This window comes from Siphateles boraxobius, unplaced genomic scaffold, assembly GCF_051911475.1.
Source record: "Siphateles boraxobius isolate OS27281-9 unplaced genomic scaffold, OSU_SipBor_1 77, whole genome shotgun sequence".
Taxonomy (NCBI): domain Eukaryota; kingdom Metazoa; phylum Chordata; class Actinopteri; order Cypriniformes; family Leuciscidae; genus Siphateles; species Siphateles boraxobius.
Genome location: NW_027509205.1, coordinates 18482357 through 18494901, shown reverse-complemented (window position 1 = coordinate 18494901; position 12545 = coordinate 18482357). Strand labels below are relative to the sequence as shown.

The 12545-nt window shown below is 35.1% G+C and overlaps 2 protein-coding genes across 3 annotated transcripts; both read left to right on the top strand.

Annotated features, from left to right (window-relative positions):
* The first annotated feature begins 27 nt into the window (after positions 1-27).
* On the top strand, positions 28-5082 carry iyd (iodotyrosine deiodinase). Its single transcript, XM_077218958.1, has 5 exons — positions 28-234; positions 1714-1914; positions 2083-2242; positions 3189-3345; positions 3428-5082. Exons 1-5 carry the CDS (start codon positions 51-53, stop codon positions 3608-3610), a joined length of 885 nt encoding a protein of 294 aa, XP_077075073.1. The 5' UTR covers positions 28-50; the 3' UTR covers positions 3611-5082.
* A 421-nt stretch (positions 5083-5503) lies between these two features.
* On the top strand, positions 5504-11770 carry sike1 (suppressor of IKBKE 1). Of its 2 annotated transcripts, none has more exons than XM_077218909.1 (5): positions 5504-5880; positions 7027-7132; positions 7208-7350; positions 10482-10595; positions 11032-11770. In XM_077218909.1, exons 1-5 carry the CDS (start codon positions 5722-5724, stop codon positions 11143-11145), a joined length of 636 nt encoding a protein of 211 aa, XP_077075024.1. In that variant the 5' UTR covers positions 5504-5721; the 3' UTR covers positions 11146-11770. The 2 variants fall into 2 exon arrangements, with proteins under 2 accessions (XP_077075024.1, XP_077075025.1); XM_077218910.1 differs by having other exon boundaries at positions 5513-5856.
* The last annotated feature ends 775 nt before the right edge of the window (positions 11771-12545 follow it).

Sequence of the window (12545 nt, the reverse complement as noted above, 5' to 3'; positions counted from 1 at the left end):
TTTCACTGAACTTTTGTGAAACTCCTTCAGACTGAGTTGACTCGTCCATCATGGCGGTGTTTTCGTCTCTTACTCCAGTGTTCGTGGCGGTTTTGTGCGTTATTATAGGGTTTCTTTTTAAAAACTCCCTGAGGAGAGAGAGCAGATCCAAGCAGAAGAGTTCAGGAAAGACAGCCAGACCATGGGTGGATGAGGATCTGCAGGACGACACAGAAAACAGCAGGAAACACAACGGTACTGTACTATTGCTAGTAGCATACTGTATCAAAAAAGTAGTAGTGACAGGAACTTATTTTTTTATTTTTGTTTTACACCCATTGTCCAGTCTACAAAAGTAATAATACTTACAATAATACTAATAATCAAATATTATGTAAACATTTAAATAAATAAAGCAGCATTAGTATAGCTGCATTATAGATTTTTACATTAGTATAGAGTAACATAATACATGTACATGTATTCATCATAATACATGTATAGGCTATTACATATGTTCTAATTATAATTCAAATTAATGTATAGATATACTATAGTATTGTTATATTATGTCATAATAATTTATTCATACTCGCCCAAACATTTGCAAAACCCATGTGTGTGTGTATATATATATATATATAGATAGATAGATAGATAGATAGATAGATAGATAGATATGTAGATAGATAGATATAGATATGTAGACCATAAAAAAGTACACTAGTATTTATTAAACAATAAAGTACATAATTACAATGAGCAAAACCCGAATAACTGGATCTCAGGAGGTTAAATAGGCCTAAGTATTATGTTGAAAATCATCAGTGTCATCTTGAGTGGCCTACTTGAAACTGTCTGGATGGTTAGAGTCAGTACAAGAGAGGAAAGCAAACATAAACTGGACACGAGAGCTTTAATTCGAAGATGCCCTTGAAGAGGGAAGTCGAGCGCAAAGATGCAGAACTTTTGAAGAGGTCTCAACGTTTGGTGGGACAGAGTTTTGAACCCAATGCAAATTCAAGTCCAAAAAAGTCTTGCTGAAGATGTTGCAACTCGATTACAGCCCACTTTCAAAAATGTGTCTAGTCTGTTGAACAATTAAGTGCACTGTTTATGTGCAATATTTACACACACTTTAGTTTGGGGAACACATATTCGGTATTAGCTATATGACTTGCTTCAATAAATTCCTAATTACTGCTTATTAATAGTTAGTGATGTAGTTGTGAAGTTTAGGTATTGGGTAGGATTAAGGGATGTAGAATATAATCAAGCAGGATAAAGCACAATTTATACTTTATCATTTTTGTTTATACTGCGTCGAACTCACGCCGTATGTCGTACGCGGACGCAAGCGCTGTGATTGGTCTGCTAGAACCCCTCCCTCCCTCCCTCGGGTGTCACATGCTCCCTCTGCATGTGTAATTGCGCGTCAACGCGGACAACGACGCAGAAGTATAAATCAGCCTTAACGCATTAATTAATATGTGCTTTATAAGTACTAATAAACAACCAATATCCTAGTAATATGCACGCTAATAGCAACTAGTTAATAGTGAGAATTGGACCCTAAACTAAAATTTTACCCAATATTTTTCATAATTGCATATAAGTAGCCTAATCATATTTTACTGTTTCTGATGACCAATAAAAACAAAAGACAGATGAGACTCCCATGATGTGAATTTGTGTTTCTTTTTATTATTGGCTAAATCTGTTGTCTGTGCACAGAGGATGATGATGATTGGCTAGACACAACAGAGGAAGAAAACTTAGTCCACATCCCTTACACTCCAGCTCAGTACTCTTCTGCAGAGATGCTGGAGCGCTCGGACAAGTTTTACTCACTCATGAATCAGAGACGGTCTGTCCGCTTCATCAGTCCAGAACCGGTTCCAAAAGAAGTGATTGACAATGTCATACGCACTGCAGGTAATGCAGCCAATCACCATGATGGATACAATTCAAAGCCAGCCCTTCGTTTCATCACTCATTCACTCTCAGTGTGTGTGTGTGTGTGTGTGTGTGTGTGTGTGTGTGTGTGTGTGTGTGTGTGTGTGTGTGTGTGTGTGTGTGTGTGTGTGTGTGTGTGTGTGAAAGGCACTGCACCCAGTGGAGCTCACACTGAGCCCTGGACGTTTGTGGTGGTGTCTGATGCCGATGTGAAACACAAGATCAGAGTGATCGTTGAGGAAGAGGAGGAGATCAACTACAAGCAAAGGATGGGAGACAAGTGGGTCCATGACCTGAAGAGACTTCGGTATGTCTCAAATACACAAGAGGCTTCACAAATATATATTTTTTACATATAGTTTTATGATTAATGTTTATTAGTTTTATTTTTACGGTACTATACCACCATTATGTATTATAATTTAATACAACAACTACAGAACCATAGAAATAATAATGTGAATTGATAAACTCATTTAGCTATGATATTAGTGCCCCCTTGTGGTTACTTTTTTCTATCTCTTTTTTAACATGGTTAAGAATGTTTCAAACAGTTACGAGGTCACATAAAACAACAATAAAAAAATAGTTATTATGATAATAATACAATATACAGTCATTTATTAATATTATTTATAAGAAACAATAATATTTATAATACTATAATGTTATCAAATTAAAAAATATATACAGGTATTTATAATGTGATCCATTATAATATATTAATAATTAAATGTTTTATTATTATTGTCATACTTTACACAGATTTTGTATAAGAATTATTGTTAATTTTTTTGTTGCTGTTGTAATACTGTTCGCAGTAATTTAACAATATTAGAAATAAAAGGGTCTATAATACTATACACTAATATAATAATAATAATTATTGTTATTTTTGTTGTCGTAATGGTATACACAGTGATATAATAATAATTTATAAGAAATAATATTTATAATACTATAATATTTATACAATTAAATATATATATTTATAATATGATACACTATAATACTACAATAATAATAATTAAATCCGTTATTATTGTAATTTTTGTAATATTGTACAGTACACTGTAATATAATACAATATTTATTAGAAATAATAAAGTTGATAATACTATATACTGTAATATGATAATAATAATTTTGATTATTATTGTTTTTGTTGTAATGCTATACAGAGGAATATAATAGTAATAAAAAGTGATAATATTTATAATACTCCACACTGTAATACACTGTCTCTTTCACAGGACAAACTGGGTGAAGGAGTATTTGGATGTGGCTCCGTATCTGATCCTAGTGTTTAAGCAGACACACGGACTTCTGCCCAACGGCAAGAAAAAGACTCACTATTACAATGAAATCAGTGTTTCGATTTCCTGTGGGATTCTGCTGGCCGCCCTGCAGGTGAGACTCAGAAACGCACACATCAAACATTTGTGGACCTTTGAATTTGAATTTCATGTGATATTCCATTTTGTGGTGTTAGAATGTTGGGCTGGTTACCGTGACGACCACTCCTTTGAACTGTGGTCCACAGTTGAGGTCCCTCCTCCAGAGACCAGCCAATGAGAAGCTTCTAATTCTGCTTCCTGTTGGCTATCCTGCGTCTGACGCCAAAGTGCCTGACCTAAAACGCAAGGACCTCAGTGACATAATGGTGACTGTGTGACTAGCATCAGCTGCTGGAAGCCATGATAACACCAAATCTTTAGACCTGTTTTGAATGTATGATTATGTTCTTAATAGAAATGAGTTTTGGCAAATTAGACCAAATGGTCTCATCTCACTGCTTACCATAAAGGGATGTTACGTGATGGTTTACATTTGAATACAGTTCAATGGTTCTTTTAATTCATGCCCCAAATTGCTGTGATCTATGCAAAACATTAAATAAATGACATGTTTGTATCTATGGTTTCATACAGTCTCACTCCTGCACTGGCATATTTGAAAAGGGCTTCATGTTTATTTTACAATAATCATCTCAAAATTACAGTTCACCGTGGGGTTCTGACTGTAGTGTTAAAGGTGAAGTGTGTTGTTTATGATTTTGGTTTGAGAAATCCAACATACTGTGCTATTTAATATTCATCTTTTGAGACCGAAAACTCCTCTTAGAGCTTTCAAGCATGTTTAAGCACATTGCATTATCATAACATTATTTAGCATGTTGCTAGCTTGATTTAACAAAGCCTACCTTTGGACCAATGTGCTAAAACATGCAAGCAACATGCTAACAGCATGTTAAAATACGTTAGCAACATGTTGTTAATTCATGTTAGCAACATGTAATTCATGTTAGAAACATGTTAAAACATAATAACAACATGTAAATCGTTAATAAAACTGAATCGTTTTTCTTCAGACTGTTGACTTGTCACTGTTGGAAGGGGGGGGGGGTGCTAAAATGCAAAAGAAAAGCTTAAACATGTTAACAATGTTAAAACATGCTAGTAATGCATTAATCAATGCTAACAACATGCTAAAACATGCTAACAATGTGTTAATTCGTGCTCTAAATTGTTAGTATTGTGTTAAATCATGCTAGCAACATGTTAAATCATGTTAGCAAAATGCTTATAACATGAAAGCAATGTGCTAAATCATGCTAAAACATGCATGCAATGTAAAACATGTTTACACAACATGCTAAAACACATTATCTGTCTCTCTGTCAATATACCAATCTGTTATCTGATAGACTGTATTGCCTTCAAAACATTCAAACTTTAACTTTTAAATCTACTTCAAACTACTTCAAACTGAAAATCTTCAAACTTCAAGCTTTTAAAACCTTTTCAAACTTTCTGTTCTGGCTTTCTCAAGCCAACATCATAGTTTGTCTTGACAAACTCCTTATAGTTAAATGTTGAAATACTTTCTTCTATTCTACCATATTATGCAAAGGCAACTATGCATATGCTATTTGTAGGATAATTCTCCAGAAGACTGTAAACACTGTTTTGTTCTCCAACATAAATTACTCACAGTCATTCTGTTCTTCAAATGTGAATTTATGTATAATGTATATTTATTTTACAAGCATATGTTATTTTGTTAGCAATGTACATTTTGCGTACAATTAGTAGTAATAGTAGTAATTTTAGGGTGTTATTAATAAAGAGAAAACATGTTTATTAATTTGACTACTTTTATTTTCACCCAAACAGGCTTTTTATTTTTTGAAGTATAAAAATAATATTACAATTATGCCTGATAACTGATAAAAAATTTTGTGTCATGGTTGATATGACTGATATGATGGCTAATATAACAGATCTATACTGTTGTCGTTTACATCAAAGCTGTAGTCTTCGGAAATAAAAACATGATAATACAATCTTGACGTTTACATTTTGCGGAGAATAAATACGTTCTATTAATCCAATTAAGTTTTTTTTTGCATCGTTTTGCTTTTGGGACTGAATTTATGCTGATTTTAGTATTAAAAATATGCTCAAAAAAATTAAGTTTTTAACAAGTTAGAAAAATGTAAAAATGAATTTGAGTACTTTTATTTTTTACCAAACAGACTTTTATTTTGAAAATAAATTGTTCAAAAGACGTTGACGTATTTGACGTTGACTAGTAACGTTACAGGAAGTTCCTTTAGTTAGTTAGTTAGTTGACAGATCTCCTTAATCGATTATCTTATTAGACTTGCATTTTGTGATTGATTCGAGGAAGTAAATATGTAATATATCTCAACATCGTTCTAGTTGTACTGTTATGCGTCGCGCTCGATAAGCACAGCGGTGTAGTTTGAGTGTGTCGCTGAGGATGTCGTGCTCGCTGGAGAAGGTGCTCGGCGACGCGAGGACTCTCCTGGAGCGGCTGAAGGAACACGATAACGCCGCGGAGGGTCTCATCGATCAGTCCAGCGTCCTCAGCCAGAAGATACACAGCATGAAGGAGGTCGGAAACACTCTCCCTGACAAGGCATGATATGAAATCTCTTACTGACCACTCTACAGAGCACCTGTAGTATGACAAAAAGCATGAACTGCACGAATTATAACGTAGTTGTTTGCATTTTATTGCATGTACATTGCACAATATGATTTGTTGCTGCAAAGCATTTGGCTTATGGTGTGTAAGATCTGGGCTGATGAGCAAAGGTTGTAGTAAACACTGCAAAAATTATTTTATTACTCCGTGTTTAGTTTTTTTTACTTGAGAAGCAAATTGACTTCAGATGGTGAGTTGTCAAAAACAAGTTTGTACTTAAAATAAGAAAAAAATATGACAGTGGCGTATGAAAAATTAACCTAATTCAAAGGTTTATATTGTAAAAGCAGATGTTTTTCTTGTTTTAAGAATAAACAAAATGTTGATACATTTTTCAGAAAACAAGACAAGTCATTTATTTTCTTGAGTTTGTTTGTTTGTTTGTAAGGTGATTTAATTTTTTTTTAGATATTTGTAATTTAAAATACGACAAACAAAAGAACATAATTTTTGCATTGCCTCAGGATACAAATATATGGATAAAAGCTTGGAATGCAGTATTAAAGTTTTGGCTGAAAACTGATAGGCTAACTATTTTTGTGTTTTGGCTGATAATAATTGATATGATGTCTGATTTTATAAATTTATACCGTTGACATGCACATTAAAGCTGTAGTCTTGAACTTTGTGAAAAGTGAAATCAGGAATAAAAAAAATAAAAACTTTGGTTGAAATTTACGAAGAATATTTGTTATTGGTTTAGACTAAATTTAATTTATGCTGATTTCAAGCCTCTGACTAATGATCATTTTGATTGATTATTCATGGTATTAGATTAGTTATGAATATAAATATTCTTCACTCTCTTGAAAACAATATATATAGATAAGTTTTAACATATAACTGTTAATGTAAATCATGAACAAGGTTAATAATTGTATGTGTATTTTATATATATATATACACTGTATGTTTATTTAAAAAAAATGCACATAAAATGATTATCCTTTTTCATTATTTACATTAGTAGTTTTATTGTATAGCCCCAGCCAGAACACTGTGTTGCATCTCTATTGACACCAAATGAAGAATAAACAATAACTACCCAATATGAAGCTCTATTTTTCCTGTCTTTAGTACACAGAGGAAGGCACAGAGTATCAGGAGCTGTCCAGATACAAACCTCACGTCCTGCTGACCCAGGAGAACACCCAAATCAAAGATCTCCAGCAGGAGAACAGAGGCAAGCTTCAGTTTCTTCATAGAGTCTCACATGTCCAAAGCGAATCCTTGATTTAACTCGTTGTGTTGTTCACAGATCTCTGGCTGTCTCTGGAGGAGCACCAGTACGCTTTAGAGCTGATCATGGGCCGATACCGGAAGCAGATGCTTCAGCTGATGATGGAAAAGAAAGAGCTGGATACTAAACCTGTGCTCAACCTTCACCAGGATCATGCCATGGTGCCAAACCTTTGATTTCTTCGTAGTTTTCATTACATAAGATCTCTTTCCTTTAAAGTGCCCCTCTTATGCTTTTTCAAATATTACCTTTCATGTACAGGTGAAAATCGAAAAAAAATTAATATTGTGCAAAATTTATAATTTTCATGAGGCTTAGAGTTTATGAAAACCCCAAATTCAAAATCTCAGATATTAAAATATTACATGAAATCAATAAAAAAAGGGATTTTAAATACAGAAATGTCAGCCCTCTGAAAAGTATAATCATGCATATGTATAAATATATTAGTTTGACCTTTTAATTTGAATTCCTGAAATACATGAACTGTTGCTCGATATTCTAATTTATCGAGTTTCACCTGTAGTGTGTAATACAGCTGTTTGAATGTAAAAGGTCTGCAAAATTTCAAAGAGTATCCCAGTCTCAGGGCGTTTTCACACCTGAAAGTCCGCACCAAGTTCCGAACCAAAGTTCACGTTTTGATACGTTTTATACTTTCAGTAAGTTTTGGTTTGGTTTCACACTGCAATTATGCGAGCGCACTAAAGAACTTTACGTGACATACTTGCGTCCTGTCGTCATCATCTATGTGGGCTACATCTCGACATTGATTGGTTTGTAAATGGACGTGCGTCTGACGTCAGCGTGTTGTCAATTCGGCGGGTAACTTTAACAACATGAATGAACAGACGCATATCGTTGCAACTGTATTGTTATTTTTATGGCATAATTACCTGCAGCACCAACTATACACAAAGCTAGTTCAAATTCGCCAAATGAACGTGCTCATCGTGCGAACATTTTATCGTCGCCGGCAGGAAAGGAGAAGACTGCAAGCAATCATGTGAGCTCTTTTTTTGTGTGTGTTTTTTCCAGTTGACTTCTTATGTCATCAGATCATACTTCAATTAAAAACCTCATCTCCTCCTCTCCCCATGTGCGTAAGGCTCATTTTTCCTGCCACCTTCTGTTTTTTCGGCTATGCGGGAACCACCGGAACTTCCTGTAAAAGGTCTGAAAGTCCGAACCACACAGAAATGCTTTCACACTAGAAACGAACCAAACCTTTGTTCAGTTTGATCCGAACCGAGACTACCTCTTTTCGTCGGACCAAATTTCATCTGTTTGTTTCGGACCGTGGTCCGGGGGAGGTTTCACAACTGTAATTTTGATTCGGACCAAACTGAAAAGACCGAAAGTCCGGACCAAACAAGGTAGGTGTGAAAGGGCCCTCAATTCCTGCACAAACCTACGTAGGTTTATAACAAATTTGCATAATGCAACAATTCCATGCGTCTACGTAGGGCTGGATGATTAATCGAAAAATAATCGAAACCGAAATTCAGAGCCTATAACCGACGTAATTTTACCATGTCGGTTATTTCGGTTTTTTAATCCTATTAATATTTCCGCCCACTGTGTGTTAATGTACTTTCCCCTTAAAACATATCACCGCGTGTGTAGTCACGTAACTCCGCCCCGTCCAGTCTGCGACATTGAAGCAACATGAGCCCCTTTCACACAGCGCGTTGATCCCGGGAAATTGCCAGAACAAACACCTTCTGTGTGAACGCAAACACGACCCGGGATTGATGCCAGGTTGGGGACATAGTAACATTGCCGTGTTCAGTCCCGGAACGCGCGCTGTGTGAACAAAAGCCGTAATGAATGCCATGTCGTAATGATGGCGCTAAGCCGGGATCGTTCGCCAGCGTGAAGCGGTTCGTAATGCGCTAGTTTATGATCGAGTCAGAGAAAAAAATGCACAAGCGTGGTTTCTCGAGAGAAATCGCAGCTCATAAGGAAACTATAGACGCCGCTGGGACATGTCACGTGTCTTTGCGGGTTGTGTGTGTCTGTGTGAACGCACTCTCTTGATTCCGGAAAATCACTGGCAGTGTGAATGAACCAAAGTCAAACGAACCCGGGTTAAATCCCGGGCCACTTTATCAGTGTATTTTCCGGAATCTCTGTGTGAAAGGGAACTCAAACACTGAGTCGACTCAGCAACAGGAGCCGCTTGTACCAAAGAAACACGCGAAAAAAGAGAGAGACTGACAAACGCCCAGCAACACGTGCCTCCACTCCACAAAGCAGGTTCAATAACACAAGCATTTACAAATGTTACACAATATGAAAAGGATTATTTTTTTTTTAGTTTTATACAAGTTATATTTTACTTTTAAGATGGCAATATTTACAATAATTTATTTTGTTTACAAAAAGAACTATTTTCTACATTTTTAGGAAACTTTCTTTTTGCATTAAAACTTAATCACGTTTTTTATAAGACATTTTTATTTCAAGCATTGTATGCTTTGTTTGATTCAATTGTTTGAAATATTTAATAAGCATTAAAAGCTATCTGTGCGTTTCCTTATTTTAGAATCACAAAGATAGGGTTATGCATTCTTTCATTAAAAAAAATTAACCGTGAACATGTATAAAGTATAAACCTTGCCATTGACACATGAGAAAGAATTTTTTTTTAATAATCGTTCAATAATCGTAATCGAGGTAACTTGTTCGATTAATCGCGATTATGATTTTAGCCAAAATCGTCCAGCCCTACGTCTACTTTGACCTTCAAACACTGTAGTTGTAGCTGAGACTGGAAGAGTTTGGTTCGTGTGTCGACATGCTGAGAAGACGCTGTTTTCAGTGCTGAGAAAGCAAATCCCTTTTGCTGCACATCCAAAGCATGAGGACTTGAATTGATACGGTAAAACCGACGGCATCGTTACTGTTCGTGTCACTGTGCATCAAGTGCTGAAGAAGATCCACAGCTGAAATTCAGATATGGTAGTGGATGTTTGGTTTCGGGACATGTGTTGTAAGCGGTCGACCAATCACAACAGACCGAGCCATCTGACCAATCAGAGCAGAGTAGCTCTCGGAAAGGAGGAGTTTAGAGAGACTGAACCGTTTCAGAAACTGTGAGAAAAGCGCTGATGCTGTAATGTATATTATGTGTTTTTTGACCCTGGATGCATGTAAACCTTTTGTAGGAGACTCCAAAACAAAATTAGCAATCTTTAAAATAGCATAATAGAGGCACTTTAAAATAAGTCTGATTCAGTGTTCAAAAATATGTAAGAATGAAACCTAAATTAAGTTTCTTTTCCCCCAGGAGGTTCAAAACCAGTTGGAGCGAATCTGTGAAATGGGTCAAGTCATGCGTCAAGCTGTACAGATGGACGACCAACACTACTGCTCGGTGAAAGAGCGACTGGCACAGCTTGAAGTATTGGCTTTATATGATTTTGCCTGATTAGACACTTGTAATTGATGCTTTTGTATTTCACCTTTATTTTCAAGTCACCTTTATTTATATAGCGCTTTATACAATAGAAATTGTTTTGATAGCAGCTTCACATATCAGGAAAGTAACAGAATTAATGATGAATACATCAAATATGAGACTAATTCGAATTGTGCTGTAAAGCAGCTCTAAAAAGACAATAGTGTAATCATTCAGCTCAAGCCAGTTCAGTGTTGATTCAGTTTTGTTCAATAACTGCACAGTTCACTATGAAACAAGTTTAATTCTGCTGTAAGGCAGCTCTACAGAACACTAGAGTTGTTATTTATCTTCATCCAATAGTGTCAGTGCCGTCAAACCAATAATATTGCTGAATATTCGCCAGTGTATGTTAATAAAACAGTTTTTGTTGATGCAGATTGAAAACAAGGAGCTGCGGGATCTTCTGTCCATCAGCAGCAGCGCTGTGAGGCCGATTAGAGAGCAGACAAACCCACCAGAGACGGATGAGAAGAAACAGCGCTCTGAATAGAGGACGTGTTACTTTAGATCGCAGTTTGTATGTTAGTATGTCGGGTGACCTGACGTTAAAATCTGTATTGGGTTTTCTAGTGTTCTTTTGAACTGTCCTGGATTCGCTTCCTGCTGCCCGATGATGCACTTTCTGACGCTGATGTTCTTGTTCTGAAAAGTTTTAATAACAGACACTCAAGCAAATATGCATTATAGATCGATTCTGCCTCTATTTCTATTTGCATTTTTCAACAACAAAAAAAGTGTATTTTAAAATGAGATTTTGTGGCTTAAATTGAGTTGTAGGTTTACCTTTAGCAGGTTTATATAGGTGGTCTTTGGTCACATGATTGAATTGACAGTGCATTCTGTATATGTGAAAACAGATTATTTGCAGACCTATAACTAACCTCAGCGTGAGATGGTTGTATCGTTAAGAAAGTTGTATGTATCGGCAGTATTGCATCTGTAAACAGTTTGATGTGATGTTCAGCACACTTCCACAGTGACCAGAATCTTCTTAAAATCCTTTTTTTATTGTAAATTGTTGTATTTTCATCTCAGGAAAGCAATCATGTGTACCACAGTTGTTATTTTGTATGACTCGGTATGTAAAGAATAAAATAGAAATATTCAAGTTTAAACATGAGTTTATATCACATTATAAGGTTGATATTTAAGTGATGAATCATTATTGAGTAATATGAATGTTTTGTAGTTTTCTAAAACTTAAAAACCATCATACGTTGTGACAGTTAATTTTACTAAATATTTATAAATACAAACTTAATCTACAGAAATCAAGCGTTTGGTTACATTTAATAATTTGCATACAGTATGATTTGCTATTGTATCAAAACAGACAGTTTGGAGGACTGGATCTATTTAAATAAATCTCATTTTATTTAGTTTGCTTACTTAAAGTGCATTATTATTTTTGAATATAAATTAAAACGGCTGATTATCAAGCTATAATGATTTCATTGTATTATTGATTAACCCTTTAGTATTGTTCTTTTGGGAGTCACACTTGTGTTGTCCGCAGTGAAAAGCCACTGAACACCTGAAATGTTATATTTCCCCCCAGTTAAATCATGTAATATATTTTTGTTTAATGATATTTTTTCTATTTTGCACTCTTTATATTTTAGAGTGTCAACCCTTCATTGCTGTGCACTTTTTCTGCATCATGGCTGATTTGTAGAATGCAAAAATAAATTTGAATTTTTGCCTATTTCCCAATCATTTCTTATGTTTGATCACGGTCATGTTTGACTGTGGACACAAGTGCAATTTTTTTTAACAACCATTTTGCTTTTTCTAAATGTTACAATTTCATACCATTCCAATGGAGCAGCAAATTAAAAAAAAAAAATCCAAATATATATATTATATAATTTATTTATTTTTCTAATATGA

Bases quoted from the DNA above. Each gene is read 5' to 3' on its own strand.
- iyd (XM_077218958.1), top strand. From the start codon at position 51: ATGGCGGTGTTTTCGTCTCTTACTCCAGTGTTCGTGGCGGTTTTGTGC. The intron at 2,243-3,188 runs GTATGTCTCAAA...TCTCTTTCACAG, and splicing joins CATGACCTGAAGAGACTTCG to GACAAACTGGGTGAAGGAGT. The intron at 3,346-3,427 runs GTGAGACTCAGA...TTGTGGTGTTAG, and splicing joins TTCTGCTGGCCGCCCTGCAG to AATGTTGGGCTGGTTACCGT.
- sike1 (XM_077218909.1), top strand. From the start codon at position 5,722: ATGTCGTGCTCGCTGGAGAAGGTGCTCGGCGACGCGAGGACTCTCCTG. The intron at 7,351-10,481 runs GTGCCAAACCTT...CTTTTCCCCCAG, and splicing joins TTCACCAGGATCATGCCATG to GAGGTTCAAAACCAGTTGGA. The intron at 10,596-11,031 runs GTATTGGCTTTA...TTGTTGATGCAG, and splicing joins AGCGACTGGCACAGCTTGAA to ATTGAAAACAAGGAGCTGCG.